The sequence below is a fragment of the Balaenoptera acutorostrata genome, chromosome 20 (genome assembly GCF_949987535.1).
Source record: "Balaenoptera acutorostrata chromosome 20, mBalAcu1.1, whole genome shotgun sequence".
In the NCBI taxonomy this organism is placed as follows: domain Eukaryota; kingdom Metazoa; phylum Chordata; class Mammalia; order Artiodactyla; family Balaenopteridae; genus Balaenoptera; species Balaenoptera acutorostrata.
Genome location: NC_080083.1, coordinates 22,980,226 through 23,007,099, shown reverse-complemented (window position 1 = coordinate 23,007,099; position 26,874 = coordinate 22,980,226). Strand labels below are relative to the sequence as shown.

Here is a 26,874-nt window from a genome sequence, read left to right as displayed (position 1 = left end):
GATCTTCCCAGACCAGGGCTCGAACCCATGTCCCCTGCATTGGCAGGCAGATTCTCAACCACTGCGCCACCAGGGAAGCCCGGCAGGCAGATTCTTAACCACTGCGCCAACAGGGAAGCCCCTGCTTTAATTATTAAAACAATAAAATATAGTTGATCAGAATAAAAATAATTCACTTACACAGAGTCAATTTAGGACTTCACCTATGAACTGGACTGGGGAGACCTTGATTTGGTAAATTGAGTAGCTTTGATCTTAAAGTAGTATAGGTAATTGTCTCAGTTTTTTTTTATGGTGGCAATTAATATGTGGTGAAATGGTGTATATTTATATCAAGCAAGTGGAAATCCAAATCAAGGTATTAGTTGCTTAAATGGTAGATGTGGAGTGCCTTGCAGTGTTCTGTTGAGCTGTGTGGCTTTAAAAGTTTATCCTATACCTTTTTTATGACTTGACAGTTAATTTCTTTGTGTTTTAAACCATGTGGTGATTCCAGAAAACATAATGTGAGTTAATTGCACTATTCTTTTTTCAGTCTTCATGGGCCAGGATTTCTAATACCAGGATTATTAAGATGACTAGATTACCAGTTTTACTTTGTACTGTTGGCAAAGTTAATATATGACAGTGTTTAGATCAATGGCTAGTATGCATAAAGCTACATTAAATGTCTTTATTATTACCACCACCACTCTTTGGAGATAAGACAACTCTGAGAGGGAAAACTGGAGAGAAGTTGATTAACCTGAAAACTGGATAATTGATCCTAAAATTGTGAGATAAGGACATGTAGTCTGTATGTATGGAAGAAGAAACTTCCAGAATAGTAAAAGCTATTGAAATGGAAGCATGTCTCTGAACATGGTATAATGAATATAGAATTGTAAACAAGGAACAGTAGCTCTTTCCCCGGTAATAAGTGGTATATGTGTATTATAATACACTTGGGAAAGATAGGAACATGTAAAGAAAAAAGTCATCTGTCTTTTCACTGCCTAGAGATAGCCACATCTAATATATTATGTATTTTCTTTTTCTGTAAGAAAATATACACGTAAAAATTTGAATCATATTGTACATGCAGTTTTTGAGTCTGTGAAATACACTGAAGTCCTCTGGATTCTTGAATCGGTGTTTGCATCATTGACCATCCTTAGTATCCACTTGTCTTTCTAGTTCACATATCCAGTAGTCCCTTCTTAATAAATCAAGAAAAGGTCTTATATCTGTTGCTTACATTTGCCTTAGTTGTTTAGTCCTCAGTTTACTGCTAGAACAAGCATGTTTTTAGGCTCTAATTTCTAACGTGGAGGGGAAAGAATGGTCACTTGATTAAAGAAGCAGGTCTTTGTGGTGCTGGTTGGTGAAGGGAGGAATCTTTTTAAGATCACATTCGGGTGGGTGGGGTTTTTTAGTTTTTTGTTTTTGCCTCAAATGGGCTCTTTATCCTGACTTCACTCTTTGGGTGTGTAGGAGTTTGTGGCCCTTGTCATCTGGAAATAGAAGTTTGTTCTAGCACAGTATGTTTGATACGTTTAACAATGTTTTAGTTAAGATACAAATGTGTTACTTTATTTCATTGTTTTGAAGGCATACTTTTTTTTCACATTTAACATCTCTGAAATTGGTATGCTGCTTTCGTTTGGTGACATCTTCCAGTTATAATGGCTCTTTCCTAGTGGTACATAACTAAGGTACTTCAGTGGTGTCACAAATCAGTGAAATGTGCTGATTACTAATTCCCATTATCTGACATCCTGAGACATCCATAAGCTTTATGTATCCCTCTTCCTCTGGTAGTGAATTTTGATAACTGAATAAATATCTCAGTGTATTTTTTTCTGTTCATGATTAGAGCAAACATTTACTATGTGCTGGGTATTATTCTGAGTGTGTGTGTGTGTGTGTGTGTGTGTGTGTGTGTGTGTGTATAGTGAAGTCATTATATATATAGTCATTTACATGGTAAGATTTATTATATTCTGTAGTTGAATAACTGAAAATATCAGGATATTTAATGTAAGATATCAGGTTATTTCACTTATTAAGTGCTATTATTAGCCACTGCAACAAACACTTTAAAATATAATTTAATCCTCACAACCCATTTGATGAGATATGAAAAATTATTATTTAATCTCATTTTACAAATGAGGAAGCTGAAAATCAGGTTAAATAACTTACCCAGAATTATGACATAAATTGTAAGTGATAGAGCTGGGATTTGAATTCAAGTCTGCCTGACTTCAGTGCCCTTGCTTCTAATGACTATACCATTTCTAGCTTTAGGAACTGTAAGTTGGATTTTTTTTTTTTTTTTTAACTTTTTGATGGAGGTGGGAGGAAGCAAATCGGGCTTTAGGGGTCTCTTTCTATCCTAGGAGACTATAAAATAGTCTGTATCATGTACTCAAAGAGGATAAAATAATTGATTTTTATTCTTTTGCATATTAAGATGGTGATGGAATTTCCTGACAATGTGTTAAATCTCGATGGGCATCAAAATAATGGTGCACAACTAAAGCAGTTCATTCAGGTAATAGTTTTAAAAATTAATGTTTTAAATGGTGTGTGTGTGTGCGTGTGCGCATGTGTGTGTATGTATGTATGTGTGTTTTAAAGAGTCATTTAAAATTTTACCTGTAAGTATTAATTTTGTTTTACCTAGGACTCTTTAGGTCTTAAGATTGCAGTGAGGTTACTTTCTTTTACTATTGCTCCAGGTATATTTACATACCTGTGATGTGAAAGATTTGGTGGTGGTGTGTTATCATTTTACATGTCTGTAAGGCTTTAATTTCACCAGTTTAAATTTAGTTTAAATTTAATTTTCCTGTTTTTAGAAGGTAGGGCAGACAACTTTTCATTGAGAACTTCGTTTTTTTCTGTAGTAATTGTTTTGTTCAGTAAAAATAATCTTGTATAGTGAATTTTCTGATTTTTATTTAATTGTTTTTTAATTTAATTTTTTACTGAAGTATAGTTGATTTACAGTGTTGTGCTAATTTCTGCTGTACAGCACAGTGACTCAGTTATACACAATATATGTTCTTTATATTCTTTTGCATTATGGTTTATCCCAGGAGATTGGATATAGTTCCCTGTGCTATACAGTAGGACCTTGTTGTTTATCCATTCTAAATGTAGTAGTTTGCATCTACTAACCCAAAACTCCCAGTCTTTTTTAATTCTTAAACACTGTGTTACTTTGTAAATACACTATGTATGATCAAGATAAAGGAAGATAAATGGTTACTTTATTTCAAAATTCTATTTCAACTTTTGGAGAAAACTTTGAATTAAAGGTTAATAGTAAATGTGAGAATATCCTTTCTGGGAGTTATCTTTCTCATCTGTTTTTTTTTGGTAAACTGGAGGTATTACTTGTAGTGTGACTATAACTCCATCTAAGTAGAAGTTATTTATGAGTTTTGCCCATTTCTCTACAGCTATGGTTCTCAGTCATTTCTCTTCCTTGTCATAACCAACAGATAACATTCATATGCACCAGCATTTTAGTTACTCACTGCAGGCTCCTACATAGGTAAGATAGGCCTTGTTCTCTCCCACTAATCCATGACACACCTGCCCATACCTCCAGGTTGAGAATTGCTGCTCTACATGATCACTATCCTAACTTGACTTGTGTAGCTAAACATAGTGTGTTGCTAAAGGTTGAGAAAAAGACATGGTAAAGCTGCTTTGTGTCTTTATTCTTTTCTCTCTTCTTTCTTTCCTTTCTAAAATGTTTTATTTTAAGTGAGAGTACTAAGCTTAATGCACATTTGACAGGCACTAAATTTCCACATGCAGGGCTTCTTTTTGCTATGCTGGGTCACATACTGCATAGCCCTGGCATCCTAAGTGGAGTTTTTTATACCCTAGATTCTAGAACAGGGGGATTTGTGGAGCAAACTCAGTACAGCACGGACAAGGCTGACTGCCTTGCCTTACTGACTCAGTTGCAGATAGAGATGGCAAGCCCTGCCCAGGCTGTACTCACTGCACAAGGGTAGGAACCAGAAAGAGTGGTGAAAGAGTCATTTCATGTCTTTCTTACGAACTCTTCTTTATTTTTCTTTCCCTCTTCTCTCAGCGACATAGTATGCTTAAGCAGCAAGATCTAAGTATTGCCATGGTGGTGACATCACGTGAAGTCTTGAGCGCACTTTCTCAGCTTGTCCCATGTGTTGGTTGTCGTCGAAGTGTGGAGCGCCTCTTTTCCCAGCTTGTAGAGTCTGGAAATCCTGCCCTTGAACCCCTGACAGTGGGGTCCAAGGGAGTCCTATCTGTAACCCGAAGCTGCATGACTGATGCAAAGAAGCTTTATACATTATTTTATGTACATGGGTAAGTATAATCAATTAGGAAACAATGAGTTTGTTAAATATTTAAACTTGGTGACAGTGGTAGCTTTTTTTCTAAATTTGGTTGGGGCAAAGCTTGAGTCCAGATTCAACACTTTTATTGAGTAACTTCTATGTGCCAGTGACTGTAAAGTTTCTTTTCTCATGTGGGGAGAGGCAGGCAGTAAACAAATACGTAATTTGTCAAGGATGTTAAGTTACAAAGACAAACCAGTAAGGGAGATAGACAATGAGTGGGTAGAATTCTTATGGAGAGTGGTCAGGGAAGGCCTCTCTGATAAAATGACATTGAATATAGACTTGAATGAAGTGAGTGAGTGAACCATGTAGATATCTGGGGGAAGGCAAAGAAGGAGCAGCAAGTGTAAAGGTTCAGAGGTTGGAGTTTTCCTGGAATGTTTGAAGAACAACAAGGGAGCCATTGCGGCTGGAGCCAGATGAATGAAGGGAATGGTAATAAAAGATGAGGTCACAGGAGTACTAAAAGGCCTAATTATGGAGTGCCATCTTGAGGTCTTTTTTTTTTTTAACTCTGAGATGGGAAGATTTGGGAAGGTTTTGAGCAGAGGAATACATGGTCTCCCTTGAAGTTTTGCTTACTGTCACCTCTGTGTTGAGAATAAGTAGAAGGGTCATGGAACGGTGGAGAAACAGGCTTGTTTAATAGTCCATGCAAGAAATAATAGTGACCAGTATAGTGGCCACGGAGATAATGAGAAATGGTTGGATCCTGGTTATATTTTGAGGAATGAGCCAACAGGATTTTTGGGTAGATTGGATGTGGAGGAGGGCATCAAGGATGATTCCCAGATTTGGGGTCTGAAGAGCAGGACAGGTGGTTTCCATTGACTGAGGTGGGTAGGACTGGAGGAGGGAGGAGCAGTTTTGCAGAACTCACTTTTGGATGTGTTCATTTGGGATAGCAGCTGGGCGTCCAGGTAGAGTTCAGAGAGTTGTGGCCTAGAGATACAAATTTGTGTCATCAACATATATACAGTATTTATATGTATATTTAAACCCATGAGATGAGATGTGATCACCAAAGGGTAAGTGTAAATAGGAAAAGAGAAGAGGTCTGAAGGCCAAACCTACTTAGAGGTGGTGGTAAAGACTTTGGATTTTTACTCTGCCTGAGAAAAGAAGCCTTGGAGGGTTTTTGAATAGAGAAATAACATAATGTGATTTTTGTTTTGAAAAGATGACTAGCTGCTAAGTGAAACTTAGTGTGTAAAGGCAAACTGTAGAAGCAAAGAGACCACTTGGGAAGCCAGCTGTTGCAGTGGACTAAGCTAGAGAGGCGAGTTGGACAAGGGTGGTAATGGTGGAGGTGATGAGAAGTGATTTGATTCTGAATATATTTAAAAGTTAGAGTTGACAAGCTTTGCTGATTGGATGGATGCAGGGTTTGGATAGTTAGCCTTATGTATTTCTATATTTGCATAAAATTTCTGTTGAAGGCTCCTCATCAAGGATAGTGTATGTTTATTTTATTTTATCTTTTATTGTTTCCTTTTTTTTTTTTTTTGGCCGCACTACGTGGCTTGTGGGATTTTATAATAGTTCCTCGACCAGGGATTGAACCCGGGCTCTCAGCAGTGAGAGCACGGAGTCCTAACCACTGGACCGCCAGGGAATTCCCAAGGATAGTGTATGTTTAGATATCTAATGTTTGGACAATGGAGTATGGCTGAGAGTCAGGTAGTAATCAGTCATAAAATATTTGAGTGCCAGGCACACTGCTAGATACAATGCAGATGCAGGGATGAATGAGACAGATGTAGTCTAGGGGCAAGAGTATGTTGAATAGGGCAGGTCTTCAACGTTTCGATAGGCTGGGAATGGAAAGGGAATATAAATGTACCGACTCTTGGGTTAGAGTTTGATGAGAAATTTTCAAAGTAAGTGATGTGTCTAATACTTTAAATATACTTCTCACTAAAAGGCATAGAGATTTTGAAAATTCTAAAGAAAAGTTAATATTAATCAAACCTTTAATGGTTTATTTTTAATTAGGTCCAAACTAAATGACATGATAGATGCTATTCCAAAAAGTAAAAAGAACAAGAGATGTCAGTTGCACTCCTTAGATACGCACAAACCAAAACCTTTGGGGTAAGTAGAATTGATTATCAGGATACTTTGTCAGTGTTAAGATTATAAATGTTGATCGCATTTGGTAAAAAGAAAAGAAACCCTGCTAGTTTTATTTCATTAATTGTTTACACTGTAACGTAAAAACCATATAATTGGTCAAAATAAATATGTCTCCTGGTTCTGTAGGCCTTTTTGCATTGGGACTATATAGGTTTGATTTTTTTTTTTTAAGTTTTTTTTTTTCCTTGTATTAAATATGTTTCAGAGAAAGGAGGTTGAGATCTTTGTGGAAATTTATGTAGCCAATATTAAATTTTTCAAAGTAGTGGTATCGTTTTTTTAATCTATGTAATAGTCATAATGTATAAATTATTTTTCTTGTCTTTCTTGTCTCTAGGTCTCCCTAGTAATTTATCAAGGATTTAAAAAAAAATCTTGAATCAGTTATAGCAATGTGAATTTATGTAACTAACTTGCAGTTTTCTTCTTGGTTAGGAGCTACAGTGTCCATGGCTGCTTCTGCCCCCCATCTCCTAGCACAGTGTCACAGTTGCCCCTTCAAAATTGCTTGGGGTTGGGGGTGGTAAGGAGAAGCAGTGGAATTTGAAGGGAGTTTCTAAGAAGTAACTTTTGTTTGGGGGGAGAATGGGATGATGTAAAACTATACTTCTGAATTAATTTTAAAAATTAGTTTTTTTGGATATATCATTAGTAGTGTTGACACCATTGTTAAATTGATATTTTCCTCTCTGGTAAAAAGACCTAGATGACCAGGTGGTGGTGTGTTAATAGTTAATAATCTTTTTTTTTTTCTATACTCAGGAACAAAAAAGTTTTTAAACTTTTATTATGAAAACTGTCAAACACATAGAAAAGTAGAGAGACTATACAAGGACCCTCTTACCCCCAAATACCTTCACCCAGACTCCATAGTTATCAAGATTTGCCACATTTATTTCATTTGTTCACCTTTTCCTTTGCTGAAGTATTTTAAAGCAAGTTCCAGGCATCATGTTATTTTACTACTACATATTTCCACATTCATCTCTAAATACAGTGACATTTTCCTTCATGACAGTGCCATTGTAACACCTAACAAAACTTTTAACTATAATAATCGAATACCCAGTTCATATTCAGATTTCCCCAGCTCTCTCTAAAAGTGTCTTCTTACACTGATTTGTTAGAATCAAGATCTAAACAAGAACCACACATTATATGATTTCTAAATGTGAGAGCTCTGAACCCAGTAAAGCTCTACACAACCTAAAGTGCTTATCTAAGGATAATTATTTCATATACCTGATTTACCAATATCTTTAAAGAATTCCTGACTTTCTGAATGCAGAATCCATTCTAATTTTCTCATTAGACAGTAACCTTTTCTGAATAACCTGTTGACTAAAGCCACAGCGTAGTATGATATAATACAAAGGCTGCCTTCTATGTTTTTGTTATGAATATTCTTCATTGAGGAGCTGAAAAGCAACAGCTACCCCAACATCTTAAACATCTATCCTCATTGCCACCTTCCTTCAAAGACCAGTCCTTCCACTTTTGCTCCGGATTCCAGCTCTTCTCTTTTTCTCCCTGACTTTGCTTCGTCAATTATCTACTTTTATTAAATTGACATACAGCTATGTTTTCCTATATTTCAGCTTAAAAACAAAAAACAAACCTCCACAGACTTCACATCCTGCTTCAGCTCTAGCGCCACCACATGGGAAGACAAATGTTTTGGAAGGCTGTTTGCTGAGTTATGCAGTCAGTGTGAACGGAGTTAGTTAAGCAACACCTCCTAAGGTAGCTTCAGTTATTCCCACATGCCGTGTGGATAGCCAGCCGGAGAGTATAGTCTGCTTAGCCAAGACTTCTCCTCCGCTTTGGGTGGTCACTGCCATTCTGTGCTACTATGACTTTTCTTTTTATATTTTCCTTGTGTTGTTCCCCCCTTTCTCTCTTTAGATTTTCTTCAGGGGAAAGTGTAATACAGTTAATTAGCTTTTAGCCTAATCAGTAGTAACAATCTAGTTCAGTCTTCCTGAGAGTATTCTCACATTCATGCAAGTAAACCCAAGTTATTGTCTGTCTGGGAGTAAGTGTGAGGTCTGAAAGAAAGGTCTAGGCCAGAGCTGTAGGCCTGTAGCTGATGAATGATATACGGTTGACTCTTTTTTTTTTTAATTAATTAATTTATTTGGCTGCGTCAGGTCTTGGTTGCGGCGCGTGGGATCTTCTTTGGGGCATGTGGGATCTTTTGTTGGGGCATGCGGGATCTTCGTTGCAGCATGCAGGCTTCAGAGCGCCTGGGCTCAGCAGTTGTGGTGCGCAGGCTTAGTTGTCTTGTGGCATGTGGGAATCTTAGTTCTCCAACCAGGGATCGAACCCACATCCCCTGCATTGGAAAGCAGATTCTTTAACCACTGGACCACCAGGGAAGTCCCTACAGTTGACTCTTGAACAGTGCAGGGGTTAGGAGCACCGACCCTCCACGCAATGGAAAATTTGAGTGTAACTTCTAGTTGGCCCTTTGTATACATGGTTCCTTCGTATCCTCAGATTCCACGAACTGCAAATTGTGTAGTACTGTGGTATTTACTACTGAAAAAAATCCGTGCATAAGTGGACCTGCGCAATTCAGCCTCATGTTGTTCAACTGAATAAGATCACCTAGAGGAAGAGTAGAGTAGTAGAAAGGAATGCTGAGGAATTCAGTTTAATGGTAGAAAGAATAAGCCTAAAGAAACTCGAGAAAGAATTGCCAGAGAGGTAGGAGGAAGCCAAGGGAAAAGAGTATGGGGCGGGGAGGTGGGGGGCGGTGGTTGGTAAGCTGTGTTGAAGGTTGCTGAGTTATCAAGGACCCAAAAGTGTCTGTTGGTTATAGCAACACTGAGATAATTGTTGATCTTGATGAGCAGATCTGTGGTTGAATGGAAACAATCTAGATCAGCATGGGTAGAAAAGTGCATGCAATGCAGGGTTGTAATGGGTTGAACTGTGAGTGGAAGGTGTGGGAGTAGAACAAGGAAGTGAAAAGACTTCCTTTTTTAGAGAGCTTGATCTTGAAAGGAAGGAGTGATATAAAGACATTTGGTCTGTAGAGATTATGGATAAAATCTTGATTTGAGCTGTAGAATTTTTTTTCAAGCTTTTTCTAGAATAATGCTTTCACATTCTGATGGTATAATAATCATTCCCCGGCTCTGATTTCATGGACCTTTTCCTCAATAATGAGAACTTGAGTTTGAGAGTTACTCAGTTTTAGATTATGGATCACTCAGGCATAGAAAATTGCAAATTTGGGAGATGAGGATAGAAGGATATAACATGCAAGGCAGAGCAGGAGTTGAGGTTTTTGTTTCAAAAATAAGGGACGTTGATCCTTGGCCCGAGCCCTTGTGAGATGGGAGTAGGGAGCTGAATTGTACGTATGACCTTATAGGGTGGGCAGGGGGTTGAGAAATACTTATTTAGCTATATAGAGTAGGTTAAGTAAAGATTCAGAAGTTTTTCCATCTCAAGCATCCCAGGTAATGAATTTCTAGGACTGTAGTGAGACCCTGCAGAAGAACAGGCAGGAGCCAGTTGTTCAGAATCATGAAAAATCAAGAAGACTATCATTGAACGGAATATAGAAACATATTTCTCTTGGAATGCACATCTGCAACAAAGCAAAATGCATGACCAGCACCACATTGCAACCTGTGGGGGAGGGAGAGTCTGGGAAGTTTTTAGTAAGTTTTTAAAAAATTATTTGTATAGGACTTACTACTAATTTAGGCTGTGTAAAGTGTTCATCTTAGTATGCTATCTTTATTTTAGTAAATATAAAAATTTATTTACCATAATTAGATTAATCTGTGACTTTCCCAGTTACTTGTAAATGTGAAGATAGATAAGAATTTTGTTGCCATGGGCTAGCTATAAAATCACATTAAGTAGATCAGCACTTGTTAGTATTTTCAGTTTGTGGAAGATTGATCCATGTTTATAGGTGGAAATATTTTATCATTTTTTTCAGCCCTTTTGACTTTAAAACATTCCAAGTAGATTTGCTCATAAAATGCTTAGTATGTTAACCAGTTACTATCTTGATAAGTGTAAATGTTGTTAAATTATATCAGGTAAACTTAATAGTTGAGCAGAAGTTTTTGTATAAAGATATGAGCACCTGTCTAAGTAACATTTTAATATGGTTAAATATGTAATTATATACAAATTTGCAGACTTATCCTACTAATATCTTAATGTATTAAAGAGTTGATGATTTTAATTTAGACTATAGAAATTACTCCTTCAGATTATCTCAGTGTCACTAAGCTTTGTACTGTGCTGTACTACAGTGAAGGGAGCAGTAGCAGTGTCAGTTCAGAGAAGTTAAGTACAGATAAGAGAAGTAGTGAAGACCACAGGAAGGACAGCAAGTGTAGGATCATTTTCCATTATGGACCTTTCCAGGGAACAGCCAGGTAAAATCAAGCAATCCTTTACTCACCTTTTTTAAATGTTTTACCCTTGTATATTCCTTCTTCTCACTAAGATTTGTTTCTTTCTGCAGAGGTTGTTGGATGGACGTATGGGAACTAATGTCCCAAGAATGCAGGGATGAAGTAGTTTTAATTGACTCTAGTTGTCTTTTAGAAACACTAGAAACGTATCTGCGAAAACACAGGTAAGTCCAAAGATCATCATGGTGTAGTTGGAAGGTGCCTTAGCTGTCAGTCATCCAGAGTGACCTGTCACTGACCTTCTTCACATAATAGTACTCCAGCCTTCCCGTTAATACCTGACATGAGGCGGAGTTTAATGTTAGGGTAGGCAGTTCCTTTATAGGATGACTCTCAGTGTTGGCCGTCTTGTGTTAGGCCAGCATTTCCATTTTTTGTAATTTCTACCTGTTAGTTCCAGGCCAGCCGTTCAAGAAATGCAAAATAACTGTAAGTCAAGTAAAGTGTACTTAATCACTGTGGAAATTCTAGTACTCCTTGTTTTTATGATAGAAGCATTTCATGTCATTTTTCAAAATTAAAGTTAAAATAGCAGCTTTTACTTAGTAATATTTTGAATTATTTTTTCTTTAATTGTCAAGACCTAAAAATAGAGTTGGAATTCATGTGCTTCCTGTACTATAAAAGTAACTTCAGATTTTTCTTTTTAGAATACTACTTTACAAAGGAATTTTCTAAGTGTCATTAACATTTGGAAATTCGTAGGGAGGGAGAGTGCAGTAGGAAAGGAAACTGGTAAGGGAGCCATCTAGAGATGGCGTTCTTGGGGGGGAGTTGTACTGTTTTCATATAAATTTGTCACATGTTGGGTTTGTGGTTGTGTGTTCTTTGACTTTGGGAGAGATATACACAATTACTTTGGGGACACTTCTAGAAAGCATATGTAAATAATAAAAACTGGCATTATCAAGATTGGTGTTTATATGGCAATGAGCTAATGACTTTACCTGCATACTAAGTTTATTAAGTGTTTTTTTTTTTAGAATTACAAACTTTCTTGTTTTTTGCCTTAGTTGATTATACCCAAGAGAGTAGAGAATATCTTTCTTGTTTTTTGCCTTAGTTGATTATACCCAAGAGAGTAGAGAATATGTCAATTATTTGGAGTTTGGGAGGGGGATTTTTAACCGTAAAACATAAATGTATAGGTCCGTTATAGATTCTTTTCTCTTTCAATATGAATTGATCCTTGTATTCAATATGAATTGGTCCCCAAAAGATAGCTTTTTTTGGGTGATAAATTACTAGTTACTATAGCTAATGTTTAGGAATTTCCTATATTGTTTTTAGATATTTCCTGTGTTTAGGGGGCAGTAATTTATAAGAAAGGTGGAGTCCTTTTTTTTTTTTTTTTTTTAATTTATTTATGGCTGTGTTGGGTCTTCGTTTCTGCGCGAGGGCTTTCTCCAGTTGCGGCAAGCGGGGGCCACTCTTCATCGCGGTGCGCGGGCCTCTCACTATCGCGGCCTCTCTTGTTGCGGAGCACAGGCTCCAGACGTGCAGGCTCAGTAATTGTGGCTCACGGGCCTAGTTGCTCCGCGGCATATGGGATCTTCCCAGACCAGGGCTCAAACCCGTGTCCCCTGCATTGGCAGGCAGATTCTCAACCACTGCGCCACCAGGGAAGCCCCTGGAGTCCATTTTATAAATATGTTAAGGATGAGGGGAGAAGTACAATTAAGAGAGCAATTAAGGGAGGTTGCATTGAATCTGGGTTCTACTGATTATAACTTTGTACAAGTTACTTTTCTGTGCATCAGTGTTTTTCTTCTTTAAGACAAAAATAATGATAGAAATGGTCTTAATAGGATTTATTATAAGATTAAATTTGTCGTGAGGATTGATGATACATAATAAGACTTAACTTAGAACAATATCTGGCACACAGTAAGCACATCCCTGAACCTTTGCATGCCAGATTTGCAAGTCCTTGTTAATCTTGTGTATCTGGTTCTTGTTTTAGGTACAGGTTGAGTTTTTGAGGTACAGTCAGTTGAAAATGATTTCTAAACGTCTGAATAATGGACCCTCTTGGCACTTCTACTTTATTTAGGGGACTTTTCTGAGCACTGAATAATAAAGATTTTATAACACTATTTAGCCAGTTAAATATTATGGTAGTACATTATTAGAAATGAGGTGTTAGGAAACTGAAACCTCTGAATTAAGAAAAATTTTTAAATTTGTGTGGAAGGTTACTTTTGAAAACAGAAAAATCACTTTCATTCTTGAGGCTTACATATAAATTTTTAAATTGCTGTTTACTTATGCTTATGTTACTTATGATTACGTACAAACATATTAGACTGAGGATTTAAAGCAGTAAGATATGGGGAAAATATTTCAAGTTTCATTTTGGTACTGTATGACATTTAACCATTTATTTACTCAAAAATCTAAACTTACCATTATAGCCTGAAAACGTGGAAGTATTTTTATTTCTGTGTCCGTGACCATTTCTCCCACCAAGGGGAAGATTTTTTTTAATTGTGATAAAAAAACATAACTTACACTTGCCCTCTTAACAGTTTTTAAGTGTTCAGTACAGTATTGTTAACTATTTGCTCATTATTGTACAGTGGATCTCTAGAATTTTTTCATGTAGCATGACTGAAGCTATACCACATCCATTGAACAATAACTCCTCCTTTACCCCTCCCCTCACCCACTGCAAGCCACCATTCTCTTTTTTGTTACTTTCAGTTCAGTTACTTTATATAACTCACGTGAGTGGAATCATGCAGTATTTTATCTTTTTGTGTCTGACTTATTTAACTTAGCATAATGTCCATGAGGTTCATCCATGTTGTAACTGATGACAGAATTTTCTTCTTTTTTGAGGATGAATAATGTCCCATTGTATGTATACACCACATTCACCTGTCAGTGGACATTTAGGTTGTTCCCACATCTTGGCTATTGTGAACAATGCTGCAGTGAACCATGAGTGTGTGCAAAAAGCTCTTCGAGATCCTGTTTTTAATTCTTTTGTATATATTCCCAGAACTGGGATTGCTGGATTATATGATAGTTCTGTGTTTAATTTTTTGAAGAAATGCTATGCTATTGGATTGGCCAAAAAGTTCATTCTGGTTTTTCTGTACGATGTCATGGAAAAACCCAAACGAACTTTTTGGCCAACCCAATATAATATTTGCCATGCTGGCAGCACCATTTTACAATCCCATCAACAGTGTGCAAGGGTTCCAGTTTCTCCAGATCCTTGCCAACACTTGTTATTTTCTAATTTTTTGATAGTGGCCACACAGTGGGTTTGAGGTGATATTGTGTGGTTTTGATTTGCATTTCCCTGATGATTAGTGATGTTGAGCATTTTGTCATATGCTTATTAGTTATTTGTATATCTTCTTTGGGGAAATGTCTGTTCATGTCCTTTGTCCATTTTTTAATCAGGTTTTTTTGTTTGTTTTGTTGTTGAGTTGTAAGAGTTCTTTTTTTTTTTTTTAATGCTCCCTCTATTTTTTTTTTAAATTTATTTTATTTAATTTATTTTATTTTTGGCTGTGTTAGGTCTTTGTTGCTGCGCGCGGGCTTTCTCTAGTTGTGGCGAGTGGGGGCTACTCTTCCTCGTGGTGTGCGGGCTTCTCATCGCGGTGGCTTCTCTTGTTGCAGAGCACGGGCTCTAGATGCGCGGGCTTCAGTAGTTGTGGCATGTGGGCTCAGTAGTTGTGGCTCACGGCTCTAGAGCACAGGCTCAGTAGTTGTGGCGCACGGGCTTAGTTGCTCCGCGGCATGTGGGATCTTCCCGGACCAGAGCTCGAACCCGTGTCCCCTGCATTGGCAGGCGGGTTCTTAACCACTGCGCCACCAGGGAAGCCCAAGAGTTCTTTATTTATTCTGGATGTTAACCCCTTATTCCAGTATATGGTTTGTAAATATTTTCTCCATTCCATAGGTTGTCCTTCACTCTGTTCATTGTTTCCTTTGCTACACAGAAGTTTTTACGTTTGATATAGTCTCATTTATCTTATTTTTTCTTTTGTTCCCTGTGCTTTTGATGCCATATCCAAGAAATCATCATCTATTCCATTATTATGTTTTCTTCTAGGAGTTTTATAGTTTCAGGTCTCAATGTTTAGGTCTTTAACCCATTTTGAGTTAATTTTTGTATATTTCTGTGTCTATTTTTTAAACATTAGTGAAACATAATGATTTAACTTTACTTGTCAACATTATTGCCTCTGTTTACAAAATGGGATTAGAGCTTCTGTTTTAACATATATTCATTTCATTTCACGTCCATCCTTAAAGAAGCCTTCTGCAATTCCCATAACTAGAATTCAACTTTCGTGTGTGCGTGCACACATACACACACACGCACGCACACACACAGTGGACTACTACTCAGCCATAGAAAAGAATGAAATAATGCCATTTGCAGCAACATGGATGGACCTAGAGATTATCATACTAAGTGAAGTAAATCAGAAAGACAAATACCATATGATATCACTTGTATGTGGAATCTAAAATATGATACAATGAAACATTTACAAAACAGAAACAGGCTCACAGACGTAGAAAACAAATCTGTGGTTACCGAAGTGTGAAGGGAATAGAGGAGGGATAAATTAGGAGTTTGGGATTAGCAGATACAAACTACTATATAGAAAATAGATAAACACAAGGTCCTACTGTCTAGCACAGGGAACAATATTCAATATTCTGTAATAAACCATAATGGAAAAGAATATGAAAAGGAACATATATATATTTATATATCTGAATCACTTTGCTGTATACCAGAAGCTAACACAACATTGTAAGTCAACTATACTTCAATTAAAAAAAAAAAATGTAGTCCATTATATATCTGGTGTGTATAGGGGGGCGGGGTAGAGTAGGGGAACCATGAAGGGAGAGGTGAATCTTGGGAAATAAGGCTGGATATAGTAGATTGGGTAAGAGAAGTCACTGAAGGCCTTAATGGGTTTGAACTTTATTCATAGACAGTGGGGAGGTTTTTAAGCTGAGAGTGAGGTAATGAGATTTGTTTAAAAAAATTATTTTGGTATGAGAGATGCATTAGAGCTAGTAAGAGTGGAAGCAGGGAAACCTGTTAAGAAGCATTTTTAAAAATTGTCTAGGCAATTGAAAAGAATTGACCTTCAAGAGAATTTTAGAAAGAATTGATACCAATTGGCTCCACCCCTAAAAGCAGGACCTAAGGAGGAGTTAGAATTAACTGAGGTTTCATTCTGGGTGACTGTGTGAATGGTGATTTCTTTCTTTTTTATTTCATTTTATTTTATTTTATTTATTTATTTTTTAACATCTTTATTGGAGTATAATTGCTTTACAATGGTGTGTTAGTTTCTGCTTTATAACAAAGTGAATCAGCTATACGTATACATACATCCCCATATTGAATGGTGATTTCTTTTTTCTTTTTTTTTTTTTTTATTCTTGTAGGTCTAGCTTTTTTTTTTTTTCCACACACACACACTCACTGTCTTTTATTTTTACAAGAGATAAATAGACTGACACCAAGCATTGTACATGGATGACCACAACAAAAGCAACAATGATTGCAATTACCAAACATGAAACTGAATGGTGATTTCTTAACACAGATGGAAGGGAACATAGGAAGGGAACTGTGTTGCCCTTGGTTTTGGACAACAAATTTAATGTGTTGCCTTTTGGACATCTGTGTTGCCGCCCATTTTTTCTGTATGGGTCTGACCCTCAGGCAAGGACAGAGACTTGAGCAGAGCTGTAGAGTCAAGAGTCAGACGTGTTGACTGAAGCTATGGGAATAGATGAGCTCATCTGGGTAGATGAATCTAAATCAAAGAGAGCAAAATTTCCTCATTCCACCACAGCTGATCTTCTCAGAGTTATGAATATTGTGAGCCTGGCTTTTTCGCCAGACCGAATTCTTCCTTATTTCAGGAATTCAAAAATAAAGAAACGAGGCTTTATTCTTTTTTCTTTTCTGATTGAATAGTGAATTATATGTATATGATATGTTACTGTTGATTTTATTTGCATTTCTTTGATTACTATTGATGCTGTTTATAGTGGAATATTTTGCCCACCACCTTAAGTTACTTCTCTGTAAATTGCTCGGTCGTAGTCATAATTCTATTATTTGTGAGTTATTTTCAATTGTTTATAAAGTTGTGTTTAAAAAAAATGGTTTCTAAAAGAAAACTTTTCTACATCCTTCTACATTTACATGCTCTTCTGTACTTTTACCACATTATGTACAGTTAAGTTTAAACCACATTTCTACATATATGTTGTCTATATTATGACTGAGTGTTGAGAAACATGCATTTTCTTTTGGAGGAAAGAATTTGACATTTTGGAAATTACCAGTAAAGTAAAAATTACATGTACCACTTTCCCATTCTTCTTGCCCTTCCCACCCCACATGCTTAGCTAGTGATGTATTAAAATGTAAAAATTTGAATCAAGGTTTACTGGCTGAAGATACCAACTATCTTCAGAGGCTGAAAGGAGAGGGATCCTAGAGTCATTGGTTGGTAGCCTCTGTTGTTTTATTTTCTGACCTGCACAAATAGCTCTTGAAGTGAAGATATGCTAGTCCTTGGCAACTAATATTTTCTGGCCATGTATTTTATGCACTAACAGGTATTTATCTGCCTCATTCTTTTAGGCCCATGTGTTTCTCTAGTTTAAAAAGCATTTGCAAATGGAGATCTGGCTATACCCATGTAATCCCTAAATGTGTATTTACCTTATATGTGTATGTTTTCAATGTGTGTATGGAGGCTTTTTTTTAATGCTCTATATGGGAGGGGAGTGTCATTGTCTAGTACACTGTTAACATACCTCATGAAATAATTACACAGCCAGTTCTTAATTTTGAGGTTCTTCTTTTCAACAGGTTTTGCACTGATTGCAAAAATAAAGTCCTCCGAGCATACAATATCCTTATTGGTGAACTTGATTGCAGCAAAGAGAAGGGCTATTGTGCTGCACTTTATGAAGGCTTGCGGTGCTGTCCACATGAGCGACACATACATGTTTGCTGTGAGACAGACTTCATTGCACATCTTTTGGGTCGTGCTGAGCCAGAGTTCGCAGGAGGGTATGAGTATGTAATTTGCTAGAATGGGCTATCTAGCGCTTTGCTTCATTTTATCCTTCTGCCTCAGTACATATGATATATGTATAAATTAAAGTGTGCCTGTAAAGATTTTGCTTTCTTTAAAATATGCATTTAGTTGACTGAGTATAAAAAGGGAGAAAATGTCGATCAGTTGTCCGCTCCTTGTTGCTTGAAGTAGGCAGGCTTTTTTTGGCTTTCATTATTATAGCTTATCATTTTCATTTGAAAATGATTAGAAGGGATTTTTTTCCCCCTCCATCCATGCGTTTCCATGTTTATATTTTGTTTATAATGATGGTTTTTGCATAGGAGGTGAGATCTTTGCAGCAGGGGGTTAAGAAATACTTTATTGAATGTAATTCATGAACTGTGTATATTATTATTAAATTATATAGGAAGCTAAAATTTTATCTCTGGCTTTGTTGTAAAAAGAAAACCAAAAAAGTTGTTCACAATAAATTGAACCTACCTCCCCTTGTGTTTTGTGTATCAGCTCTCATTTGAGTGCCTACTTTCTGCTAGGCATTCAGAATACAAACACTTCTTTTATCACTGAAGTTCATGAACACTTCTACTGAAGACTGACCTAGAGGGCTTTTGCCCATGATTGAATCACTTTGGTATTGTCTTTCTCCTCAAAAAAAAGAACAAAAACCAAACAGGCATTTGCTGTAATTGGAAGGTGAACTGTCATGCCTACTTGAGCTGGACACTTAACATATGATGACTTCTCTGTGCTCCAAAAAACATCTCTTTAGGGCCAGTTCCTGAATTACCTGATGTTTAGCAATATTAAGGCTGAGTTCTACCTGCATGTGTATTTCTCATTGGTTTTATACATGTGTGCTCGTGTATTTATATATACATTGAGTTTGAATATATAACTGTCTTGTTATTAGTTTGTTACTAGGCATGCAGACTGTGTTTAAAACCTGAACTTGCACAGGTGTTATCCATCTTTTACTGTTTCAGCTTAAGGGTTTTAGGAAATATGTATGATTTATTCTCCTTTATAGGAGAAGAGAAAGGCATGCTAAGACAATAGATATAGCTCAAGAAGAAGTTCTGACCTGCTTGGGAATTCATCTTTATGAAAGACTGCATCGAATCTGGCAAAAACTACGGGCAGAAGAGCAGACGTGGCAGATGCTTTTCTATCTTGGTGTTGATGCATTACGCAAGAGTTTTGAGGTAAGAACAGTGGACTGCTTCAGTGTCCAGATTGCTTAGTTAAGTTATTGGACTGAATCTTAATGTTAATCACCACTCTTACCTTGCCTTAGCTGTGATCTACTGGTCATGGCTTTTGGGGGTTAGGAGAGGAGTTTGCTGGGGAACTGAAATTTAGAAGTTGTTTATGGATTTTTTCTTTGTTTTTTAATCCCGTTACTCTGCCAGCCTTGATTTTTAGACATTCTGAGAGTAGAAAACTGAAATTGATGATTATTTAATGAGAAGCTGCTATGAAACATAACTGTTGACAAGTTAAAAGCAACCCAAAAATAAGCATCAAAATTAGAAACATTTAATGAGTCCCAGTTTGCCTGCTTCTTTCCAATCGTTTGGAGTAAATGGTGTCTGAATGCCGTGATATAAGAGCTACTTTTTAGAAGCACACTGAAGGAAGGCTCTTTACAATGCTGGTATTGGGTTTCATGCTTGTGATTTGGTAACATTATTTTCAGTTGTACTCTGTAGAACATAAATTTTTGGCTAGTGAATATTTTGTTATATTCTAGGGCATGGTTGTAACTCTTCAACTGGTCACCAGTCCTTTTTGAAAATGGTACGAAAGCTATAAACCCTTTTTTCAAAAGCCCATCCATGAACTTTAAACACTGTTCTGGGGAGTCTGAGGAGATTTGTGCTAGTTTTTGCTGAACAGATGTCTTACTCCTTTTCTCTTTGAATGTTTGTGTCTTCAGAAACTAGATCATTTAATCAGGCTAGTCTTCTCATTGTATGAAGAAATAGAAGAATATTTACTTTGCTGTGTTAAAATTCTGAAATTTGAAACTAGAATATTTCTGGTTTGAAATTGGAGTATGTGTAAGTCTACCTTTCCCATAGGAATTAGTTGTATATTCATTTCCTGAGTAGATTTTAAGACTGTCATCATTTAAGGTATTAAAATTTAAAATTCTTTGTGGGGACTGCCTGACAAAACACAGCAAAGTAAATATTCATCCACTTCTTCATACAATGAGAAGACTGACCTGACAAAATTGCAGCATGAAATACCAGTTTCTGTGTGTGTGATATCATTTAAAATTAACAAGTGAGAATTTCCATGGAAAATAAAGGGAAGTTTGGGCCAGTATTCAGTCTCAGCTTTGTTTTATAATAGATGACTGTGGAAAAAGTGCAGGGTATCAGTCGATTGGAACAACTTTGTGAAGAATTTTCAGAGGAGGAACGAGTAAGAGAACTCAAGCAAGAAAAGAAGCGCCAAAAACGGAAGAATAGACGAAAAAATAAATGTGTATGTGATATTCCTACTCCCTTACAAACAGCAGATGAAAAGGAAGTAAGCCAAGAGAAGGTAGTATTTCTTGATATTGACTCATAAATATATAGCTTTTTTCTAGATTTCAGCACTTTTACTGTGCTTTCCCAGAATGTGGCTCCTTTGGCTTCTTTATTGGCTTTTTTTCTTACTCTAATCTGTATAAGCCAAAATCTTTAATGTCGTGTGTTTGTTTTCTAGAGACAATGTTGGCTAGTTAACTTATTACGTGACCTTAGTATTCTGCAAGATCATGGTCCAAATGTGAAAAGTTAACTCCATGCATGACCTAGAGCAGTTCTCAACTTTCAGTCTCAGAACGCCTTTGCATTTTTCTGTTTTGTTTTGTTTTTGCTTTTTGGCCGTGCCGCGCAGCATGCGGGATCCTAATTCCCCGACCAGGGATCGAACCCATGCCCCCTGCATTGGAAGTGTGGAGTCCCAACCACCAGACCACCAGGGAATTCCCTCCTTTGCATTCTTAAAAATTAGGGAGCCCAGTGAGCTTTTGTTTTTGTGGATTATACTTATCAGCATTTACTGTATTAGAAATTAAAATGGGCAAATTTGAAGTTATTTATTATTCTTTTAAAAATAATAAGCCCACTATATGTTAAAGTGAATAACATTTTTTGAAAAATAACTAGAAAAAATTGAGAAGGGTGGCATTAATTTATATTTTTGCAAATCTCTTTAATATTTGGCTTAAAAGGAATCAGGTAAATTCTCAGTCTGTTTGCATATGTTGCTTGGTTATAGCATGTGAAGAAAGTCTGACTTCACCCAGATGTATATAGTAGGAAAAGGGAGGAGTATTTTAATATAAACCTTTTCAGATAGTTGTGGATATTCTTCTGTGGCATTATAACTTGACAGGTGGTAGTTTCTTAAAGATTAGTTGCAATGTGGAACCTGACACCTTATCAGTGACCTTTTCATACTTTTAAATTAAAACCCATCGGTCTATCTTGGCACTTTGAATAGATTTTATTTATGCATGATTCTGTAACATCATGCATTGGTCATTTGAAAGATAATGGTTCACTGAGTTATGCAGATCTTTCCAGATTTTGACATTCATTATATAATATCATATAATCATGTTAAAACCACTACTCATCAGAAAGGTCTTTTAAGTATCGGGAAGCTTCAAGCTCCTTGTGCTTGTGTATGCAAGTTTTCAAAATTCTGATTGTAGTTTGAAAGTTTGAATTTTATCAATGACTGTCCATTTTTTTCCTTGAAGAGATGGGCTGACTTCATTTTTGAGAAAATGTCTTTTAAATATCCAAGTCTGAATAACCATAATTTGTCTCTTATTCTTTCTTTCAAGTGAAATTGATGTTCCAGGAAAAAGCAGCTAGTTTAGCTTGCAACTTAAACAGTTGCACAAGTACTTTTACTTGAGACAACCATTATACATTGGTATGCATCAAAAGTGCTTTAAGCATTCTTCCCATTTATCACAGAGTAATAAAAAGACCTCTATGCCATGAGTTCGTATTTAATAAAATTAGTATTTTTACTGCTTCATCAAAGACATTCATAAGTGAAATATCGTTTTATGTATTTATTTCCTGATGAGAGTACTTGACAAGTGAAGAATACAGTGACTGTTAGTACACGCTTTGGTTGCCTCTGCCTTGGTTTGTGCTAAAGAAACTTTTCCCACCATTGCTTTTATATTATCAATGTAAGTGTCAAGACAATGAAAAAGGCAAATCACATCTCAGTGTTATGATGAAAATGGTTTTGACCTAGGGAACCCCTGGGGTCAGCAGACTGCGCTTTGAGAATAGCTATCCTAGACTTCCCTGATACCATTAAGTCTTAACTTACTTTTGTTGGTTCTTGGTCTTGAAATGAATTAGTAATTTTTCATGAGAATAATTTTTTTCAATTTTTAACCTTGTAACTCCTATCTTAGGTTTAGGAAATTAAAATATAGCCATTATGGAGGTAAAGCTTTTTACAATCTCTTAATATTGATCCTGAAAGGAAACAGACTTCATAGAAAACAGCTGCAAAGCCTGTGGCAGCACTGAAGATGGTAATAGTTGTGTAGAAGTAATTGTTACCAATGAAAATACATCATGTACCTGTCCTAGCAGTGGCAATCTTTTGGGGTCTCCTAAAATAAAGAAAGGTAAGTAAATAGTTTTAAAAAATTAACTCTTAAGTTTATTCTTTTTTTTTTTTTTTTTTTAAATATAAGAGCTTTTAGAGATCCTGTAACCTAGAATTTAGGAACTGCTTTACAGCCCTAACTAAGAATATCATAAAATTTAGTCAGACACTTGGTATTTCCTTTTTCTTTATGGTGTTTGATTTGTTAAATAATAACAAAATCAAAAATTGTAAAGCTCCAATCATATTTTCATTATTTAATGCACTTTTTACTTTCAGTAAGCCATCAATTTTGAAATTTTTCTGTGGTCCCCAGTTGGTTCATTCTTTGTCGTAATGTATTTATTGGCATGTTAATTGTAACTCTCACTTGATTTATTCTCAGGCTTATCGCCACACTGTAATGGTAGTGATTGTGGATATTCATCTAGCATGGAAGGGAGTGAAACTGGTTCTCGGGAGGGTTCGGACGTTGCTTGCACTGAAGGCATTTGTAATCATGACGAACACGGTAGGTTCAGATTAAGCTTCCCAATTATTTCTGCTACATGGCTGATTTAAACACCCAAATAAGAGACTATTGATTTCTGCAGGTGATGACTCCTGTGTTCATCACTGTGAAGACAAAGAGGATGATGGTGACAGTTGTGTTGAATGTTGGGCAAATTCTGAAGAGAACACCACCAAAGGAAAAAATAAAAAGAAGAAAAAGAAAAGCAAGATGTTGAAATGTGATGAACATGTAAGTGTCATATAACTTGGAATCCTTAAACCTTTGTTCTTTTCCTTGGAGTGGCAAATGTGCAGCTTAGCTGCTAGGATTTTTTTTTTTTTTTTTTTTTTTTTTTAAGAATGAGTACCTATGCAGTTCCATTGGTTGCTCATCTTGTGAATTTATATGCATGTGTGTGCCTGATGTGGTCATTTGTCCAACAGTCGATGTGAGTCATAAATCCAATTCATTCTTTTCATAATAGCTTTTAATCTTTTAGCTCTGTAATCTTGAGCAGTTTGCTTGATCTGTTTTCCCATCTGTGAAATGTAGATAATAGTCCCTGGCAGATTAGGTTCTGTGAAGATGAAATGAAATTATATTGGTGGGTTAGCATAGTGTTTGGTGTGCAGTAAATGCCTAGTAACTGCCAGCTGTTGCTGTTATTCAGTATTCCTGCTAAAATCTTAACACACTGTCAGGGCATTTTTTTTTCTTTAAAAAATAGTAATTGCTATTATTCCCTGCCTTTTTACCTGAGAAACCCTTTTGCTGTGGTTTCAGATCCAAAAGCTTGGAAGCTGTATTACAGATCCAGGTAATCGAGAAGCCTCAGGAAATACCGTGCACACAGTGTTTCACCGTGACAAGACCAAAGATACACATCCTGAAAGCTGTTGCAGCTCTGAAAAGGGTGGGCAGCCACTGCCTTGGTTTGAGCATAGGAAAAATGTACCACAGTTTGCAGAACCTACAGAAGCGTCATTTGGTCCTGATTCCGGAAAAGGTGCCAAGAGCTTAGTTGAACTCCTTGTAAGTAAGCCATGATTATCTTTTTGTGGATAACTGATTGTTCACGGGGTAGATGTGGGAGGGAACGTATTTGAGGGTTTAACGTTGGGAATGGGAGGAGGCTTATAAGCAGTTAAGGGCAGTATTTCATTATTTTTTGGTCACTTCATTCCTGCTCTTACACTTAACTACTCTGGAGTACATGTCCTCGTCTTCCTTTGTCTCAAAGGTAGAAAAGATTAGTTGGGAGACGGGGATAGAGTTAGCATTATGTCCAGGAGTCTGACTCCTTGACAAGGGTTATTATAAGCAAACTGCCTTTCTGAGTGGCAATTTACGGTAGCCACCCTTCCAGACCAGGAAAGAATATAGAATCTGAACTAGAGCCCACTTTCTAGGTTACTTCCTTTAGGTGTCATGTAGGATAAAAGCATATAACTGAACTTGGAAAATCTTTTATTACTGACTCCAATTCTTGATACTTTAGATGAATTATAGCTGATTCCAAGCAACCCAGTGCATAGTTTGTGTGGGACTTGGAGGAGGGACAAAGAAGGAGAAGGGTGGGATCTTTTCTGTAGTCATTATGGGATCCCAAGGGAACCAAATCCCTTAGAATATTAGCTTTTTTCTTTTTTATATGGTTGTAAAGTTTAACGGGTGATGCTGTGTATTTCGTAAGTTTAAAAAAGGTTATATTTTACTTAATGTGTAGAGATAAAAGTTTCAACATAGAACCAGCCAGAGATAAGTCAGGTTATTTAAAATTTGGTAGCTATTTGTAACCATCCCTAATCACTTTTGAAGGCTGAAGTGTGTTGGGAGTCTGCTTGTAGGCTTCTAGGACAAATTACAGATCCAGAGTTTTAAACCAAGTTGAGTTGCCTTTTATTCTTACTTAGTACTTTCTAAGACAGAATGACATTATGCCTATCCTGTAAACATTCCAATTAAACTAAAGGTTAGACTGCTTTAATTTTTCTCTGTCCTCCATCACCGTAGCATTTTGCATTCTTAATTTAAGTCATAGTCTTAACTACTGCTTTAATTTGCAGGATGAGTCTGAATGTACTTCAGATGAGGAAATCTTTATCTCACAAGATGAAATACAGTCATTTATGGCTAATAACCAGTCTTTCTACAGCAATAGAGAACAATACCGACAGCACCTGAAGGAGAAATTTAATAAATACTGCCGCTTAAATGATCACAAGAGCCCCATTTGTAGTGGCTGGTTGACAACGGCTGGAGCAAATTAAATAAATAAAATAGCTCTGTCTTTCAATGAAACACTGAAGATGACTACTGCGCCTTCTCTTTCAAAACAAACTCTTAATTTAGTGACTTATGGCAAAATTTTATCTTAAATCAATGTGATTCTTTCTTGTTTTGGGAGACGGTGGAGGTAACCTCCTTAGTTTGTTCTTTCTTCAGGCTTGTGTCTTTACTTGTGTGGCTGCGCAGGCCTGCCGTATGATTTAAGCCATCCCTTTTCATTAAATGTTTCTCTTCCTGTGAGACTTACTAAAAAGCAACTTAGTGGCAAAAAGTAATGTTGTACTTATACTTCTGTACAGAAATGACAATGAGCTGAATATATGGTTTTACAAAGTAGACATCCACTTGCGAAATGTTTGGATGTAATGTTAAAGCGCAATGTGCAAAATTTAAAATAAAGAATATTTATTAATACGCATAGTAAAATTTGGTGTACATGTTTCTGCTTAATGTGTGGCAGTATTTTAATTTGCCACCTGTGGTCTTGGTACTTGGCCAGTGTTGATGTTAGACAGGATGAAGAGCAAATGAGGAGAGAGAGACAGATTGCTGAAGACAAAATTCTTCCCTTCATCAGAGTTGACAACCGAGAAAAGCAGTTTCCAGTCTTCTGTTTTGAAAGAATAAGTTTGCTGCGATACCGTTAAATACTGGCTAGCATCTTACTTCCTCATGAGACTTTTAATTGCTGTTATTAATAAAGTTCCCTGATACATAACACAAAGCACCTTAAATTCAGAGGTTCATATTGAACTAGAAGAATGAGAACAAAACTTGGCAGAATTTCAGCCAAACGTTTCCTGCTAAGTAATTACTCAGCACGTAGAGAACTGGGAGCAGCAGGCTGCACTGAGAGCTAACCGCCCTGCAGCCTGTGTGAGTGCCTGTTCCGTACCTGGTTTCCAACAATAAGGTCACCATGGCATTACAGTTTACTGCTTTCACAAGCTGTCTGTGAGGACTGAAGACGGAGCGATTCCCCTAGGAGTAGCATTTGGCTGCCATTTAAAAGGTTGAGTCAGTAATTCAGTAAACTCATGTGCTTAGAGCTTTGTGTCTACAGGTTGATAATACTTGGTGGGCAGCAGACAAATAGTGGGACGGTCATTACCTCTGTGCGGTGGGGATGGAGTGAATTTTATAGGCTTTCTACCACTTCATCAGACTTCTAATCAGATTTCAAATGGGCAACAGCAGAAGCTTAGTGAGATTTAACTTTTGTAGTTGGTGGCATTTTTCTGATCCACCCCTGAGTTGTCTTTTCAAATCAAAGTGTTGTATAGGGATTGGGGCAGAGATAAAGTGAGTCATTCCTTTCTGACTCTTGTTTGCTTTCATCCTGGAATCCATAAAAAATGACTAAGGGTCTCCCACAGCCCTTGGCTCTG

The 26,874-nt window shown here is 36.7% G+C and overlaps 1 protein-coding gene across 9 annotated transcripts in view; it reads left to right on the top strand.

Moving 5' to 3' along the window:
* Positions 1–25,911, top strand: part of GGNBP2 (gametogenetin binding protein 2) — a 31,687-nt gene extending 5,776 nt beyond the window's left edge. For 2 of the 9 annotated variants that reach the window (XM_057535887.1, XM_057535886.1), the window contains exons 3-15: positions 2,456–2,536; positions 4,097–4,350; positions 6,381–6,479; positions 10,805–10,930; positions 11,020–11,133; positions 17,847–18,056; positions 19,088–19,262; positions 20,419–20,613; positions 22,576–22,723; positions 23,090–23,215; positions 23,298–23,446; positions 23,981–24,229; positions 25,264–25,911. In XM_057535887.1, coding sequence (XP_057391870.1) covers positions 2,456–2,536; positions 4,097–4,350; positions 6,381–6,479; positions 10,805–10,930; positions 11,020–11,133; positions 17,847–18,056; positions 19,088–19,262; positions 20,419–20,613; positions 22,576–22,723; positions 23,090–23,215; positions 23,298–23,446; positions 23,981–24,229; positions 25,264–25,467 — 2,130 coding nt within the window. In that variant the 3' untranslated portion in view covers positions 25,468–25,911. The remainder of the gene's footprint in view (positions 1–2,455; positions 2,537–4,096; positions 4,351–6,380; positions 6,480–10,804; positions 10,931–11,019; positions 11,134–17,846; positions 18,057–19,087; positions 19,263–20,418; positions 20,614–22,575; positions 22,724–23,089; positions 23,216–23,297; positions 23,447–23,980; positions 24,230–25,263) is intronic. The other 7 variants (XM_057535888.1, XM_057535891.1, XM_057535889.1 and 4 more) reach the window with 7 other exon arrangements.
* The last annotated feature ends 963 nt before the right edge of the window (positions 25,912–26,874 follow it).